The sequence below is a fragment of the Rhopalosiphum maidis genome, chromosome 2 (genome assembly GCF_003676215.2).
Source record: "Rhopalosiphum maidis isolate BTI-1 chromosome 2, ASM367621v3, whole genome shotgun sequence".
NCBI lineage: Eukaryota > Metazoa > Arthropoda > Insecta > Hemiptera > Aphididae > Rhopalosiphum > Rhopalosiphum maidis.
The window spans coordinates 76,814,350-76,833,494 of NC_040878.1; the positions used below are offsets into that span (position 1 = coordinate 76,814,350).

At 26.5% G+C, this 19,145-nt stretch overlaps 3 protein-coding genes across 3 annotated transcripts; 2 read left to right on the forward strand and 1 right to left on the reverse strand.

Annotated features, from left to right (window-relative positions):
• Nucleotides 1-1,179: 1,179 nt before the first annotated feature.
• On the reverse strand, nt 1,180-1,694 carry LOC113554706. The gene has a single exon (XM_026958660.1). The coding sequence runs from the start codon at nt 1,560-1,562 to the stop codon at nt 1,251-1,253; it is 312 nt and encodes a 103-aa protein (XP_026814461.1). The 5' UTR covers nt 1,563-1,694; the 3' UTR covers nt 1,180-1,250.
• Nucleotides 1,695-10,284: 8,590 nt separating this feature from the next.
• On the forward strand, nt 10,285-14,002 carry LOC113554137 (histone-lysine N-methyltransferase, H3 lysine-79 specific). Its single transcript, XM_026957849.1, has 13 exons — nt 10,285-10,408; nt 10,499-10,565; nt 10,641-10,764; nt 10,896-10,981; nt 11,070-11,264; nt 11,375-11,476; nt 11,654-11,759; nt 11,819-11,962; nt 12,045-12,418; nt 12,495-12,716; nt 12,810-12,871; nt 12,954-13,051; nt 13,746-14,002. Exons 1-13 carry the CDS (start codon nt 10,345-10,347, stop codon nt 13,815-13,817), a joined length of 1,716 nt encoding a protein of 571 aa, XP_026813650.1. The 5' UTR covers nt 10,285-10,344; the 3' UTR covers nt 13,818-14,002.
• A 1,932-nt stretch (nt 14,003-15,934) lies between these two features.
• Nucleotides 15,935-18,332, forward strand: LOC113554214. The gene is made up of 3 exons (XM_026957951.1): nt 15,935-16,352; nt 16,824-17,029; nt 17,788-18,332. Exons 1-3 carry the CDS (start codon nt 16,209-16,211, stop codon nt 18,320-18,322), a joined length of 885 nt encoding a protein of 294 aa, XP_026813752.1. The 5' UTR covers nt 15,935-16,208; the 3' UTR covers nt 18,323-18,332.
• The last annotated feature ends 813 nt before the right edge of the window (nt 18,333-19,145 follow it).

The following is a 19,145-nucleotide window of genomic DNA, read 5'->3' on the forward strand; positions in this document are numbered from 1 at the left end:
TGTATTTGTTTAACTTTCGTTTTTATGACCAAATCAAACACCTAATCAGTTAGTTGATGTTACCTAAAATAACTGCATCAAAAAAGTTTGTTTCTGTAAATCGTAAAAACTTTCCTTTTAAATAATTTAAATTTAATTTTTTCGTCTTTTATGCACATACTAATTTTAAACAGCCACTATTTTATTATATTATAAGCAAAAAACAAAATTAATGGTACATCTTTTGTAGTTTTTGATTTAATTACACCCTTTATTATTCATTACAAACATGACAAATTTATACTGTACCATTGATTTTAATACACCTGGGATAATCAAAAATTTTAAAAACAATCAATTTAAAATTATAATAACAATATATTTTTATTAACAATAATAATTTATAATTAACACGGATCACTTTTTCAGTATTACAAATTTCTCTTTTTTTACATAAATTTGATTTGTACCACGATCCTATACATAATAATATAATAATATAATTTGTATCAAAAGCGTAACTAAAATATCAAAAAAATCCTAAAAATTGTCATTATTAAAAAAAATTGACAAAAATTATATTATATAAATAAATTAGAAATCCGAGAGATGTCTCAAAAATATCAAAGATATTCGCCAAGTTTGCTCAGCGACATTTTTTTCTTTAGAAACAAATAATAATAATATTCAAATTTTGATTTTTTGAATTTTTAAACATACTCAAAAACTAAATATTTACTTAAGAAGTTTCTTATGGTGATAAAAACTTCTCTTTATCAAATTATAAATTATTTAGTGGGTACTTTTATTTTTGAAAATACCTAATTAACAATTTAAAAGAATAGTTTATGAATTATTAAAACGTTTATAGTATTTATACTAAAGATAATATTCCTTAAAAATTTTTTTAATAAATCTTTACTTTTAAATAACTGCATTATTAAAGGATAAATGGGAGGCGAGCTTTGAGTATGTTTGATGAATTATCTTGTACAGTATTACAAACGTCAAAGGGACACAATACAATAATTAATATTTTCAGTAGAAACATAAATTTATAATAATATCCGGTCAAAATCTCAAAAAAAAAAAAAATTCAATTCGTTAAGTATGTTACAATAATATTACGACATCAAACTTCATAACGATTTATTGCTGACATAATATTATTTATCCATGAAATCTTCACATCACGACAGTCGTTTGGCCGATTATAATGTATAGTCTACCGGCGTCGTCAAGTCAGTCACCCAACTTCCGGATGTGTCCCCTCATGTCCGTCTCGGATAAACAGCGACCTTAGACGGCAGTCCGGACATGCCTATCACAAACACGTACGTGGTCGGCGGTCTGAGTATGGTTTTGACCTGTCGAGGTCGGCGTCCACCGTCGCCTTCCATTCTGCCGATAACCGTCCGCAGCGTCTTCAGCCATTTGCCTCTGCCGCAGGTGCGGACAACAGCAGTCGTTTCGTCGTGTCCGGAACCGTCCGAGTCGGAGTCCATCGTTTTGCCGGACGAACCGTCGTCGTCGTAGTCGCAAAAGTGTTGCACGATAGTTGGCCCAACTTCGCGGCACGGCATAATGACGACGATATAAAATACAGTATAATATTCAAGACACACAATATTCTATTCGAGACGGATTTATTTTTTAATATAATATTATGAACTTATTTATGAATTCACCGGTAAAACGTGAAAGTCGTGTGCGGTTATTATACCGTATGGTTGTGTGTTGTGGTGTTTTTAAAGTGTCGTCTCGTCGCTGGTGTTACGACGATTGTGCAACCGTTGGCGACGGGCGAACGCTCTTTAACCAGCCGTCAATCAGGGCGACAGCGGCGCAACAGCGGCGGCGACACAGTTGATGTCCGTGACTCGGCGCTCACGTGCCGCCGTCGCCGCTTTTATGAACGGCGTTGTAATATTATACGACACGCACGCGGGCACGCGGCCGACAACGTTATTGTAACGTCGCCGATATCGGAGCGCGTGCACGGGTCACCCGAAACACACGATTGCCACGTTATTTAGTGCAATGCTGTTACGTACACATATTATTATTATTATTTCGCGTCATATAATTTACAATGTGGGCATATCCACGTCATCGGGAGTCTTACTAATGAATTTTATTGTTTACGTGGTGTATTGTGGTCTATAGATAGATAGACGACTTGGGCAAACAGATTTAAAAAGGGACGAGGAAAGCAGATAACCGACCTGCTGTACAGTTGTAGGATTCGAATGTACCACGTCATTGAGTTGGTCACTGTAATGGATGAGTTGAATTTGAATCTAATAGTAAAGCCTTTAGTATTACAAATATAAATATATTGCTAGTTATTATGGGAGATATTGACATAGATTATAATATTGATCAAATAGCCGAGTCTGTATTTGAGGACTGAAAGTATTTGGTTTAGAAATTTTAGTTTTATTTTAAGGTTTACATAATGTTTATGACAATTGCAATACGATTTATGGAAATCGAACTCAAAATGAAGGACACGTTCTTTATATTCCATAACGAAACTGTGTGTTAAAATGTGATATTATGTGTAATGAGAGTAATTATGAGTATGATAACCTATTGGCGCCAAAAATAAGGGGACTTGGAATGGACTTATAGGTCCTCCGCCGAATCTAGACCCTATAAATTGAGTACTAAGTGAATATTAAATGTAATTTATTCCCACGAAATTTAAAAATTGAAACCAATAAATATAATTGAAAATAATTATTTGAAATTTTGTTTTTGTTGCGTGGTATTTCTAAGATGTGATATAATCAACATGGAAGATGAGTCGTTGTGTTCTCCGTAAAAAAAATGTAATGAGAGGCATTACACATTAATTAATTTAACTAAATATTTTGTACGGCCTCGTACCTATATAACCGTCACTCGTAAGTTTAATTTTAATTTTATATTTTGATATTATATGTTATTATTGTTTCTCGTTCTAAAACTAACGGAGTCGATAGCAATTATAAATACAAAGTAAAAGCATTTCAGCGTACCACCGTCACTTGTTCCTATAATCTTATCAACCGCCGCTTCGGGACACAAACAGCGTGACTCGTTCTATACTCTTTCACCTTATCCGTTCGTGTGAGAGGTGAAATAGGGGACTGATCCCGCTATGCGCGTACGTACGACCGGCTTCAAAGGACACGATTAGTCTTGGTGACGTCCTAAATGACTAGTCCGATTCATAACAACTTCCTCCGATCATTACCGAGTGACAGAGAATGTATTTAATATTAATATTTAGATCTGATAAAATCTAACATATATTATACAATACATTTTGTATTTGATGTCTGTGTTATATCCTCATTTCTCACACAACACCGATTTTGATGGACAACGATAAACAACAATCAAAACCATCGAAAACCTCGTTAAAATCAATTCAAAATTGTTATTTTTGGATAAACTGACAAATAGATACGATAAGTGACGTGATAAATTGTACAAAAAGACAAATGAGTGACAGTCATATTGATTGCATACTGAAGGTAGATCTATTTAACTAAAAATAGTGACAAGACGATGAGGCGTCTATTCAACTACACTTGTTTGTCACCTAACAAACATTTAATCGGATTGTGGAAAATAACAGAAAGACAAAACGATTTTATTCATTTAAAGTAGTTTATTTATTACTAGTATGTAGAACATTATATGATGTAAATAAAACGTTTACACAATGATAATAATATTTATTTTTAGTATTTTTTCTAGTAATTCGCTTAATGAATTGAATACACGCAATGATTAAGCACGTTTTCAGTATCGTTACGTGTTTTCTTAGATAGATTATATTAAAATTATATTATTATACTCAAGCTTACTCCAAATTTCCGAACCTAATATATTGCCTTCGACTGAAAATAATATTGAGCCTTATGTTTTTGTTTCAGATGAATGCGACTTTGGAGTGCTTGCAAATATGGCGAATATTAGTAGTAGTCCATTCATATATTTTAGTTGAGTCTGAATTTTGCGACGTTATTGCTAAGACGTGTTACGGTCTTAATAACTTTGCCAGGAAAACAGATGAGTGTAATAATGAAAAGGTGAATGAAAACTAAATAAATGTACGTTTGAACGATATGAAGCACCAGTATAGAAACGTCAGTTCTTGAGGAATTATGCTAACTATTTTATAAACAAAAGGGCAGAACCATTTCAGTACAGATAATTTTAATAAATTATTTTATTTTTAAGTAAATTTGATTTTTTTATAAAATGATAATATAATAAACTATAGTACTTAAATAATATAATATATAAATAATTTATGAGTTAAAAATATTTAAGTATTATATAGATTTATATAGACTTTAGATTTTTTTTAGCTCCGGAAAAATGGTGCCATTCGTTTCTGTACAAACATTTGGTTACATTACGCCAACATGCTTTTTTTAAGTCTTTATTTGTTATTACTTATTATTATATTCATTTTAAATTCATATTCCATTTATATGAATAATTTTAATTGTTTTGAACTTCCAAAATTAATTTTTCCTTATCAAACCTAAACATAACTAATTATTATATAAGAAGAAAAACTTAATTTTTACTTTAAATATATTTTTTTTAAATGTCTATTAAAAAACAATAAATTTAAAAATGTTTTTTTAAAAACAGTGACCAACATTCCACACAATGTGATCAGTTTTGTGTTAGACTAGGGTTCGGGACTTCTCGCATTTGCATGTTTTTTTGTAATGATCATTGATTATTCTAGATGAGATATAAATTTGTTTTATGAAATGGTAAAACTTATAAATACTAAGTTTAAACTTGCATATTTTTTCATATTTTATAATTTTTTAAGAAAAGTGCATATTTGAGAAATTTTTAGCATATTTGCGTATATTTCATATTTTTAAATTTGTATGTACGTAAAATTTTCAATAAAAATCATAATTGGAAAACATTCAAAAATATTTATTTAAATAAATTAAGGCTGTAATCTGTCATATCTGATCCGTACGTCTATTTACGATAGTTTCTTTGACTCTTAAGTATCAACCTTTTTATCCAAAATAACAAACATTTTATAGTTGTGATAAAACCTAATGATATCTAGATTCTAAATTGTATGATAAACTGAAAAGCAGAACGTGTTCGTTTGTTAATCATGGTTAACTGATCGCACATCACGCGTTTACGTTATTTTTTAACTCAGATTTATATGTTCCAGTTTTTTTTATAAATTATAATCAATTTGTTTTTTTTTCACGATTTTTATCGTGCACCTACCTATTTTTAAGTTTTTATTTTTATAATTATCATATACTTTATGCGTTTTCAAAAACAAAATAAAACTTTAAGCATACTTTGATGATTTTGACTGTGCATATTTCGATAACTTTTAGTGCAACAAGTCCCGAACCCTAGTTAAACCCTAGTTAGAAACTACAGCTTTATGACTGTTTCGGAGAATCAGTATAATTTGGTCACGATAATGCGTTTTCCGTTGAATCATATTTTAATTTGAGCGATTTTAGTTTAATTACCATCGGTTCTCGTGAATCGTCAACCGACAAAACGCATAGTGTGATTCAAGCCTTAATTGTATAAAATAAACCGTGTATATAATATATTCACGACAACGTGATAATTATTATTAACTTATATTGTGTATATAATATGCATCGGTGAATGAAAAACAATGACAAAATAGCAGGAAATTGGGTATTATTCTGTGTTGTACAGCATATGCTTTGAATGGGACACCGTAATAGATGAGTTAAATTTGAATTAAATAATATATTATTATAAACAAAAAATCATTCTGATCAAAGGCGAATATCACTAAGTATACTATATATGATTTTTATATTATTATTAAAGTAACTTATTTCTTTATTTTTACTAAGATAGGTTGATTTCGTTTTCGTGAAAACACAACAATATTTATTAATAATATATAATATTAATGCTTGCTTTTTGAAATAATATTATATCTTTTTAGAATATTTTATGATTATTATTATTATTATTATTATTAACTTTTGAGCTAATACCATCTAACCATCATAAAACAGAGCAAATAGATTCAAGTTATTAGTAGATAACACCTTAAAATTATCTACAAATTTTAAAAAGTTAAAACGTTTAGTAAAATTCATAATATACGTAAAAGTTATAAGTATTCACGAATGTTTTTGAATTATAACAAAATAATTAATATTGTTATTAATCGTTTAAATAATTTCGTCCAAATTAAAACTTTAAATGACTAAAAAAATATTTTTTGAATTTTTTAATTCTATTTAAACTATTTATGAGAAACGTATTAAATATTCAAATCTTAAGTTCAAAAAGCAATTAACATTAGTTATAAAATTTGAATGTTTTAAAAATGTTTTGCCAAAAAATAGTTTATAAGTTTTTATTATAGTGGCGAAATTTGTTCTAACCTAACCTGACTTTTAACTAGATACATAGATATTTAGTATTTATTATACTAAATAATTTCCAATAGATCTCACGGCGTTTTAGTTATGCAATTTAGCTACATTACTGTTGTGAGTCCATGTTTCCGAAGCTATTACAATATTACTCTTTTGATATGGTATAAAAGTATTATCAATCTCTGAAATTAGTTTATAACAATATAATATGCCTGTAAAAACTAAATTCAATTTTAGATATTATTAGCTATCATTTAGTTACATAATAATGTATAAAATGTAAATATTATATTATGTAAAACTGTTATATAAAATCACAAGTAGTATCCATAATCATTCGTATTAATCTGCATATAAATCATAAAATCGCGTTAATAATAAAGCTAATAATTTTTCAAACTTTTTTGCTGTATTTCTTTTATAATATTTGAGTGAATTAATAACGTGTAATTAATAATTATATTATGCATTTATTATTTTTTTTAATTTGAATGGACTATAATTGTGATTTCCTTTTATACTATATCGCATACTTATACTTATACTTATACTTATAATTGGTAAGATAAGGCTAAATAATGGAAATATAAATTTGCAAACAATAAATTTTATTTTTATTATCATTGAAAAATCAAATGTTTTTATACAAATCGAATATTATTCGATTTCCTGTTTATGTTTTTACTTTTGTACTCTACTAATCAGCTGTGAAAAAATGATTATAATTGCTGATAGGTATAGGTATTTACTTATTGTATATACGTACCTATTAATTATTATAGGTAAATTCAGTAAGATACTTGTACCAATGAAAATGTATTAGTCATGTTCCAACGAAACAATATAATGCATCTCAAACAGTAAAATAGTATTTTAAAGTACCGACCGATTAATGATTATACAATACTATATGATCCGGTCAAGATGAAGTGATTTACGAATTTAAAATTTCTTAAAACTAATCACCACATATTTAAGTACCTACTCAGACGTGTTTTGATTTTGTATGGTTTCTTCTATACATCTGTATCATCTTACGTTATAAAAATTAAATATTTCATCATACAACGATTACCTAACAGACGTCGTCAGTGCGATCGGCTATGTATAAATAACATTATTTATGTACGACGTAATATTAACAATAATAATATACATATGTATATATATATATAATTTCACGTGACGCCGTATAGCATTTGCCACAACCACTATTGTACCGAAGTACCGATTACAACACGTGGGTTATAGGGTCTGACGGGATATTATATTATTATTATGATATACAAAGGGTAATTCGATAAGCGTGTTTACTAATATTTTTCCAAGTAAAATAAATTTAAATTATTGAAATTTTCAAGAATACTTAAGAACAATACTTTTACTTGCCTATTTGAGTTTCTATACCATTTAATACAGCAAATACTGTGATGTTTCTCTTCTGGGCCAAATAAGAATCATTTTTTTCTTATTATAAATTGTTAAAAAGATATTTTTTTTAAAAATATTTACGTACCCAAATTAAAATGCGAACAAGTGGTTTCTGAGGTATATTAAAATGTATGTTCTAATAAGGTTAATAGTTTTTAAAAATTGATTTACGAAAATATAAAACATATAATAATAATGCACATACGTAATATGTATTATACTCATATAGTTTTAATTAACTATACAATTTTTTTTTTATATATTAATATTAGATAATATAATTTTTAAATAATCATAATAATAGATCACATATCTTTTAGAACTATTATCATGGATCAATTATTATCCTTGGTACACAAAATAAAATAACTCAAAAGCTAATCCTTTAAATTTTGATTTAAATAAATAAAAATTCCCATAAACCAAAATTAGATTAAATTTATTACTAAAGAAAAAATAGAGTCGAGCGGCTCATTGAATCATCCTGTATTGTGTATTTACTACTGCGCTGTGTGCATTTTTGTCTGTTCAAGTGTCACCGTTTCATCGTCTTTTTTCGTATTTTCCCGTTCGTCCGGCTTGTATCACATGCTACATAATTCCTATTATTGTCAATAATATGTTATATTATTAAGTCATATATCTGTTGGTGTACGACGACGGTATATATAAACGTCATCGGAACATCGTCCTCGATCTAATTTTTTGTTGACGTTGACAATACTTTGACACACAAGTAGGTATCTACATGGCTACATAATATTATATGCGCAAATATAATAAATCAAAGCCACCGGTAAAATATACTGTTGTGTTTACATGAATAAAATGCTATATTAATATTGTTTATATAATATATATATCGTATCTATATTAACTGGATAGATCATCGTGGGCTACACGAGCATAATTTTATATCATGTATTATAATGAAATGTCTACAAGAGTTCCAATTTCTAAAATATATGTGATCAGCATCGATCAGAATTATTCGTATATTTTTAGCTCAGCAAAGTTAGGATGATATAAATGGTTATTAATGTATATTACTGTAAAAATGCGGACACTTACTTTGCAAACAATATAGTAAATATCATTTTGATTATAAATATTTATATCAAATTTCAATATACTAGGTCATTCTCCATGAGAATCGCAGAAGTTTTTAATTTTAAACTTTATAAAAACCTATTTCGTTGATACTTGTTTCAAATCTAAATAAATTATTTACATTGTATGACTGTAAAAGTGTATATATATTGAAAATATACCGAAACGATAGCTTTTCAGTAAATTCAGCTACCTTGAAATTTAAATCACATAGAAATCGATTTTACTTACAAATAATCAATTGTTCTTAAAAATAAGTTAATTTTACATAATTTTCCTACTTGCATCAAATTGTTTAAATGAGTTCAAACGTTTAAATAACGTAATTAAATAGTATAACTATTTTATATAAAAAAAATTTATCTATATATATATAGGCTATTAAACATCGGTTTAAGGTTATGATGGATATTATCGATTAGCAATAGACAATAACAATTTAAAAAAGTGCATGTTTCAGTATAATAATAGTGTGTACAACAATTGTATTTAAATTATGTACCTATATAGTATAAGTGGTGAATAGTAACTATTATAGATAAGTTTTATTCGGAATTTAATGATAATCGGACAAAATATGTTTGTATTTTACAAATCAAGTTATTTACAATTTTAATAAGTTTCTAACTTTTTAACTTATTAATACAAAAAATATAGTATTTTTTGTACATTTGTAAAACAAAATTTATTGTTATTATATTATTTTAGAATTTACCAATTTAGAATTACAATATTTTTTCTCATCACTTTCGTTTATTTTATACTGAAATTATTTAATAAATCACTGATATTATACATTATAGCCATTACTTATTAGTAATTAAATAAAAAACATTGCTATTTATTTTATTTTGAACTTGATTTGATTTTAAATTCAATTTCATATTAGTAAATTTTTTAGTAATAGTTTTTTAGTTTTTGAATATTGATTTGTATTAGATAATATGAAAAACTAATAATTATAACAACATTTTTCATTCGTTTTTTATATACCAATTACTTGTATTAGAAACTTATCTCAAATTTACTAATATATTTTCGAAATTGATAGGAAATATATGCATGTAATTTTTATATTACACAAATTATATATATTGTAGTATAATGTACATATGAATTATGAATATGTAAAATGATATGTACACATACTCTCACTGAAACTTAATTCATGCAAAAGACTTATAACTACAGTGTTATTTAATTTAGTGTCAACAAATGGTTACTATGACTACGTATAATATGGTCAATATATTTAAGATTATTGACCCCGTATGTATGCAGTCTTAATGAAGAACAGTATCGTGTTTCGTATGTGCGTCATTATTGTTTTTGTTTGTGGACAGATAAACACTGTTTCTCGTATGATCCCCATTATTTGTTTGTCAGTTAAATGATGGTAGTGAAGTCAGTGTCGTTGATCGAATTAAAAAAACAACAATGGGCAAAAGAGAAAGGTAGATCAAATATTTATTAATTTGTAGCATGCAATTATTTTCAAATGTTCAAAGTTTATTTTAATTTAATTTAATTGATTTTTTTTTTAGAAGAGATTGTAAAATTAAACAGTTATTGGAGAAATCAAAACACACCTATTGTTTTCAATGATCAAAGGTATTTTAATTTCTAATATGTCAATTTGTGACTACGGCATCTTACTAAATATTATTTTTTATTTTCCCATGACAGGGATCATGTTATTTATCCAGGAATACGTCCAAGTGACATTGATCGTATAACCGTTTACAAAGGTTTAGAAACCCAAAAAAATTTAAGTTTTCCACCAATTTCTCACGATAATCAAAAACAAAACGTAAGATAATTCACTTTTAATTATTTATATTATATTCAAGCTTTGATAAATGTTATAACGCTCATTATTATTTATTGTGTACCTAACACATACACATTATACCTATTTATTTAAATCATATATATTTACAGAATACCTACACTAATAAAATTGAAAAAGATCTTAGTATTGATACTGGAGTGATGGATGATTTTAAACCAAAAAGTACTCATACTATGTAAGCCAAAAATAATGTATTTACTTATCTAAAATATTTAAACAATTTGGTATATAAAATGAATAAACATTTTACGTTAAAATAAAAGATTAAATCGGACATACACAATATCAAAAGAAAACAATACAAATGAAGGAGTAGGTACTCTAGAAAGACAAAAGTGGGATAAGCAAACTAATGCTGGTGGGTTAAATCCACCAATCTTTAATTCAAATGAGAGAAAATATTTAACCAATGAAAGAAATGAAACACCAACATGGGTAGAATATCCATTAGAAAAACCGTAAGTAATGTGTACATTTTACTAACTCAGAAGTTAAAGCGTATAATATTCTTATAAAAAGCAAATATATATTGAGTATTAATTTATATTTAAAATAATTGTATAACCAGCGAGATTGGAAAAACACAGTTCCAAGATACTCATAAAGCTTCAGATTTTGGAGGTAGCTGTGACACTTTAAGTTCGTTAGATTCGAACAACGTTTATAACAGGTAAAATTTATCTTATTGCAAACTAGACAATTTAGATCCTATACTAAAATAAATATGTGTGACGAATATAATGTATTTATTATTTATGTTTTATAAATATCAACAACAACACGGAATATGTATATTATACATTTTAAAATGAAATAATTTATATTTCTTTATTGTGTGTATACATAGGACTTACTTGTTAGGACAAAATATTCCATTGACCACTGAAGAATTGGCTGCTAGAGAAGTAAAAAGGCAAAAAGCAATGGAACTTCAAGAAGCTATAAAACAACAGGTAAATAGACCCAAAGTTTTAATTTGTAGCGATAATCTATTACTATATGCATGCCATAGTTAAAAGAAAGACAATTAAAAAAAAAAGAAGAACTTGAAAAGAAAAAACAGGACGATTTGGTAGAAGAACGACGTATACAAAGGCAACAAGAAATTGAAAGAAAACGGCTAGAAGACGAGATGAAGCGACAACGGGAAAAAGAAGTAAGTCGTCAAATCATAATATATAAAATTACCATCGAAAACAATAAAATATTTGTTTTAATGCATATTGTGTTCCAAATAGTTGTGTGAAGAACGAAAAGCAAAAGCAATGCAAGAAGTTTTAGAGAATGCTCAAAAACAAGCAAAAGAGGACAAATCCAAACACATGCAAAAAAAAAGACATAATCAGGACGAAATCAAAGAACAAATTTCCACAGAACCTGTAGTAGTAGTTAGTAACTGCAATGAACCTAAATTAGAACCAAAAGTTTGTTTAGAACCTAAGACACAATCAAACGCCCCGAATATAGTAGAAGTAAAAGAGATCCCGAAGTTGCCGGATGTCGACGTGACACTTCAAACTTCACCATCCCCGCTAAACCGCCAAAAATTGTTAACGCCGAGCAAATTTCGGAGTCAGACTACTAGTGTTGCCATACAAACGGAAATTTTAAAGTAAAATTTAAATATAATTTAAATTAAAACGGTGTTCTTAGTCTAACAAGTCTTGCAAAATTCATTTTTGTTTCAGGAAACCAGCAAAATCTTCAGTTGGAAATGTATACCAAAAATCTATAGATTTGGGCCAAAGGCCTAAGTGGGGAGTAAATAGACCAGAAGTACAGTATATTAAACAAAGTGCCAAAGATCCGAATTACCAGTTGAAATTGAAACAAAAGTCTCCATGGACTAGACGGATAAATAATGCAAATTCAACAAAAAGTCAATCATCAAACGTAAACGGACGAACTGGGTAAAAAATGTTTAATTAAAAATTATTTAAATAATTAAATTCATTAGACTATTGGGTATATTTGTTCATGTTGTCGTGTATACTTAAATATAGATTTACATTTCCGGATAATTATTCAAAAAAGACGTTTGGATACGGCCGACCAAATTTTGCAGGTGTGTTATATGAAAAATGGTTCCTACTTATTTGGATTATGTATTAGGTGTTTTATACAGCTTGCATTATTGTATGTTTCAGAAATGAAAAACAGTAATAGTGTTTCAGATAAAACTCCTTCATTGTCTGAAAGCATATCGGTTAGTGATGTGTTATACCAATTATCGTCACTACGAAAAGTAAGAATACAGTTTATAAGTCAAAACGTCGATCAACGAGTCGAATTATAAACGTCTTAAAATTTAAAACAGTCGCCAATATACATTTTAATTAAATAGAAACACACTAAAAACATTAATTGTGACCCCGTCGTTTTATTTAACAAAAAACATTATTCTATTTATTATAATATATATAGTATATAATATTAAACATAGGGTTTTAAAATTTTATAAAATTTATTTTCTTGAAATATTTCATTACAATAAAAAATAAAATATAAATTATTATATCTTAAAGTTTATAATCACGTCAACTTGCAAGTGAAAATTTTCAAAAGTTGGTTTATTGTGTGAAACAAAGAAAATATGTATAATAAATAATAATAATAATAATAACCAATAAGGATCGAATTAATAATACAAGCGATAAATATCAAAAATTTATAGTGCATATTTTTGCATATTTACTATCAATATTTTTTGTATATAATCAATATATTATTCTAATCAACTATAACCGAACACATTTAAAAAAAGAAAAAATATTTTTGTTAGTGAAATATTTCAAGTTTAGAACCCTAATTAAATATTATGTTATTATTAGGTATAATAGCTATTATACAGTTTGTTATGCACGAAAACATTAAAGTTATTGTCGGTAGCTTATTATAAGTGTTAATTAAAATTATATTTGTATTTTGTTTATATACAGGTACTGGAAACCAAACGAAAACATTGGAAAAGTGTTATTGCTGATGAATCACCGTCATCAGATTCTTCGTGATTATTTAATATTAAATTTATGTATATTTAATGTTACCATTTTGGAGCAACAAATAACAGCATACAATATGCAACTAACAAACTAGTTAATATTTAAATATTAAAGAATATTAATAACATTATTTTTCATAAAATAATTGTAATACGAGTATATTTATACTAAATTACTGTAATCAAAAATATTTTTTTTTGCCGATTCAAAAAAAATTTTCAAATAAAAATAATAAAAGAAATATTAATACATTTTATATGTACCAAACTAGAAAACTAATTAATTAAAAAAATAAAATTATTATTTTTTTTTTAGCACCATTTATTTTTTATTAAAAAACGCTTGTCAAGTCAGAAATCGGCATGTAAACTTTCTTGATTTTCAATTTTTAGAATTGTATTAATTGTACTTAATGTACTCGAATGTATAATATATTTTATTTTCATTTTCGTTTAGTGAGATAGATCTACCTCTGAAACCGAAGAGCGGATTTTGTTGTTTAGGGTCTTGTTAGGTTCACATTGGCTAGGAGAAGTGCAGTGGAGTTTTTCAGAACTTTATCTTTTGTAGTTAATTTACTGCAGAACTTCATAAAAAATTAAAACACATTTTATTGGGCGATTTTATGTTTTGCAGCTTTATAGCTTTGTAGTGACTTAACGATAGAAGCTAAAGTTCTGAAAATCTCCTCAGCACTTCTTTTAGCCAATATGTATCTAACATGACCCCAAATAACAAAATCCATTCTCCAGTTTCGGTAATCTACTACGTTAAATAAAAATCTAGCAAAAAATAACTATTTTTTTTAACTGTGAAAAATTAATTAATTTTTTTTGAAAATGTTCAATCCGACATTTCGTATCTACTTAATAATCTCTTTAATGGTTATCAACCAACATTTAGCTATAATAGTTTTAAAGGAAAGTTAAAAATAGAAATTTTAGGACTGTTCACGCCGACGTTTTTGTGGATTCAAATCGTTACACCACTTGGGTGTGATATCGAATCTCTCTCATTAATATTTTATGTTAAAACTAGCTTAATTATCCACCTACTCATTACAACTGAGTTACATTTTTATAATTTTCTTATTTAACAAAAATTCAGACTTTTTTCATTTCAATTACCATACTTATTTGATTAAAAATCAATAAAATAAAAATTTAATTTTGCTTTTAACTACTATAAGTATAATTTTTCTTATTTTATAATTTACTACTTATATAATAGATATTATTATTATTTAAAATTTTTAAATGTTATATGATTGTTATTTTGTGGCTATCTATATTATAAAGGTATATTACGTATATAATTATAATTGACGATTATTATTTATAATAATACAATTTATACGTTTTATCCATTGTTATATCTTGATTATACTATTTTATTAAATCCATCATACAATTAAACATTTCTACCTAAATATCATTATACATAGATACCTAAGTATTAGTCTTATAAGGTCAGAAATTAATTACATTTGTAATATATTATTTATGAATTAGTTTTTAAGAAAATTTAGTTTATAATTAAACAAAATCATAAAAATAACTTGAAGGCCAAAATGTTATATCGTAAATAATTTTTTTCTTTTTATGTTATAAAGGATTATACGTGTATTTTATGCCTAATAGTTTCATATACTGTTATTATATTTTATTGTACACACTTCGTATATCTCGTATATCTATATATTTAATATATATAACGTTATACTAAACATTATGTAAATAAGATCAAAGTTATTAATTATTATTATCTAATTCTTAGGTATTTATTACCAAGAATTAACATTAATTATAACAAATAGAAAAAATAAAAATATTTACACCTATGTGATACAAAAAACATATTAGGTATACAAAAATATGTTGTTTTTTCGGATTTGGCGTTATAACTTATTCTTATTGTGTGTAAAAGACTATACTTACATTTTTTGTAATATTAGAAAACAATATTGCTTTAAAACATACTTATAGAAACACATTTATGTATGACGTGTACCTATATTTTAGTCCTGTAGTGATATTATACTTGATACAATTGTTATTGTACAATTTTTGTTGAAAGAAATTAATTAAATTCACATATGCTTATATATAATTCTTAATCAAAACAATATAAAAATTTGTAAAAACTTGAATTTATATAAATTATACAGATACCCTATAATGTTGTATTTAGTACCTATTAAACAAACGTGGAATATATAACGTGACCGATTACAATATCTAAAATACTTATACATTAATAGCGCAAATTCTAAATTTAGTTTTTTGGTTTAATAAATACATCTTTACATCCATTAATATATCTTTATTTGTTAACAGGTCAATTATATGATGCTTGAAAAATGATAATATTTATGAATTTTATTAAAACCATTACAAGAAAATGGCTTCACAGATTGAGGAATTTCTCGCAAAAAAGAAAGAACAAACTACATTATTAGATTTACATAACTGTACTGCAAATTCAAAGGAAGAATTAAGAAAACTCGTTGAAAAAGTGCCTGAATTCAAGATAAAACCAGAAAAAGTAATCTTTTATTTGTACTTACTTTTAAGTTTAAGTATATATTGCTATAGCCTATAAAATATATTATATTATGTGTTTTAGTTATCAATTATAATATTACATAGGTTTTAGCGTACAAGCAAACCGTAAGCACAAAAATATAACCCAAATTTCCTTTAAAAAATAATTGAAACTTAAAATAACCAATATATTAATTTTAAGTTATGTAAATAAATACGAGGTATCAAACATTCATATATCTCATCAACATATTTCACTTAATCGGGATGCAGCCGTTTTATTTACCCATATAATGATACTCGTAAAATATTTATAAAAAAAATTACTACATAATAGGGTTATTTAGACTTTAATTTTAAAATATTTAGCGGTACCTATAGATATTTTTTATTTAAAACTCTATAAGACATTGCAAAATTAATTTATTGAATAAGTCAATTCAATATTATTGTCATTTTTTTTTTTTTTTAGAAACTGGCTGATATTAAAATAAAAGAAAAAAAATTCAAATTTAAACTACTTAAGAAAGAAAGTAAAAAACCATTCCCATTTGCCGAGCCAACGCCGTCAGAAATGAAAGGAGTTTCATTGGATGAGTTGTACTCGGTGAATATCCCATGGAAAATGCTTACTTCTCTTCGCCCAAAATCAAAAATTGATGAAGAATATTTTTCGAGGTAACGTTTTAAAAAAAAATTATGACATTTGCATTTTGCCGAAATGAATAGTTTAAGCTAATTGATATACGAAAATGTCTTATGATTAGGTACGTTTTTAATGTCAATAATAAAATACTTGAGCGTAGTTTTAAAACACTTCAACATTTCATCTACCTTTAAATCTTACAACAAAAAATGGTACCAGTGAAATGTATACGTAACTTTAAACTAAATAATTCAATTCCAAGTATAGGTAACTTTTCTTTTGTTATTAATAAGTATACTGTATAAGTATCAGCATCAGCTACTGTATACAAAACGTGATGAAAAATAAAAATACAAAGAGCTATAGATAAATTGTTATTGTAATTTAAATCGGGCTTATATAATAACTAATTTCATAAAATAATAGTATATAAACTATTTTTGCATACATTTAAACAATTACATTACTAATTAAAACAACACAAATTTTTAATCCAAATTATGAAATTTAATTAAAATTAAAAATTGTTAACCCTATATAAATGTGAAAGTACTCTGCAAGCACCTTTATATATTTACATAATATATAAAAATGAATAAAGCAGTTGATTATTAGTAGATTATATTTTTATGGCTGAATTAAAATGTTGTCTTTAAAGAACTAATATGCGGCACAGCTGCCAGCTACTTACATCAGACTACATTCACTGTCACGATGTCTTCTCTTCTTAAAATATTATTTTTGATGGATAAATTGTTGAGAATTGATATTGTTTTATTTTTTACCGTAGACAAGTTGAATTGGGTACAGCAACGCTCAAGACCAGGAATGCGGAGAAGAAGACGCCACGTGATAGTTTTCTGCGAAAAAAGAAAAATGCGTCTGGAGGAGTAGAGTCGAAGTTTTTATCGTGCAAAGAGTGTGGGATCGAATTTTGTACAGGCGAAAGTTGCAAAATATTCGACTATGATTCGTTCAAACGGACCGCGGTGTCTACTTTACAAACAACCACTGAACAAACGCAAGAACCGGTTTCCCAAGAAAAAAAGTTGTCGAAAAAGAAAAATGCCAGTAAAGGACCAAAGATAAAGTCACGTGGTCCAGTAATTAACATAAAAAATACCCTGACGAAGAAAAACAACGAAAAAATTATAATTGGTGTGAATACCAGGAAAAACAATTCTATCAGTGTTCAGGAGAAATCAATCATAGATAATAAGTTAAACCAAAACGGCAAGACAACTTTAAAGGATAAAATATATTCATCGAAAGACGATATGAAAAAAAAAGCTGTTACAAAGGAAAATGCGATAAAAAAAAAATAAAATTATTGAAAAAAAAGTCGTAAAATAATATTAGATTTATAATAATTAAATTATATAGGTAAAAACCATGAGTACTTTTTATATTATATTTCTTTATTATTACTGAATAATATTGTCATTTGTATTTTAACTATTTTATCAATAATTTTTTTAATTTTTTAATCTTTGTTCGGTTTTGTGAGCATTATAATAGATAACCCACATTATTTGGGTATTTTTATACTTAATTACAAAATAAATAAATTAAGTATTAATATGTTTTAATATTATAATATAACAATGATTTACATATTTTAATAATCTCAGTAACTTCCAAGTTTATACTTCTTGAGTTGGTTTAGATTAAGTTAGGTTAGAATGGTTAGATATTAATATCATTTAAAAGTCAAAATTGTTGATTCTCAAAGTGGATGGTGGATGAAATAAATTTGAGAACCTATGGTCTACACTCTAAAGTTACCCAAATCATAGATTTAAAAAACACCTTGGGGCTTAGACATTTAATACCAATGCAATCATTGTTTAACCTTATTATTTTAATTTGGATTCAATTCACTAGTGACACATGATGACAGGAGATAAGTAAATAATTATTTCTCACATTCTCCTGCGTTTATGCTGTATAAATCATGCACCAGTAATGAATTGAATTCAAATTAAAACATTATACACAATATATTATTCTATTGGAATTATCCATCTATAGTATATTTCATTTATTTCTAAATTAATTAATTCACAGGTAAATGTGGGATTTTTCTATTAGTACAACAATCTCAACTAATATTGCTACTAACATACATGTATAGTTCATGTATAGTTA

Bases quoted from the DNA above. Each gene is read 5' to 3' on its own strand.
- LOC113554137 (XM_026957849.1), top strand. From the start codon at position 10,345: ATGATGGTAGTGAAGTCAGTGTCGTTGATCGAATTAAAAAAACAACAA. The intron at 10,566-10,640 runs GTATTTTAATTT...TTCCCATGACAG, and splicing joins ATTGTTTTCAATGATCAAAG to GGATCATGTTATTTATCCAG. The intron at 10,982-11,069 runs GTAAGCCAAAAA...TTAAAATAAAAG, and splicing joins CCAAAAAGTACTCATACTAT to ATTAAATCGGACATACACAA.
- LOC113554214 (XM_026957951.1), top strand. From the start codon at position 16,209: ATGGCTTCACAGATTGAGGAATTTCTCGCAAAAAAGAAAGAACAAACT. The intron at 16,353-16,823 runs GTAATCTTTTAT...TTTTTTTTTTAG, and splicing joins TCAAGATAAAACCAGAAAAA to AAACTGGCTGATATTAAAAT. The intron at 17,030-17,787 runs GTAACGTTTTAA...TTTTTACCGTAG, and splicing joins GATGAAGAATATTTTTCGAG to ACAAGTTGAATTGGGTACAG.
- LOC113554706 (XM_026958660.1), bottom strand. From the start codon at position 1,562: ATGCCGTGCCGCGAAGTTGGGCCAACTATCGTGCAACACTTTTGCGAC.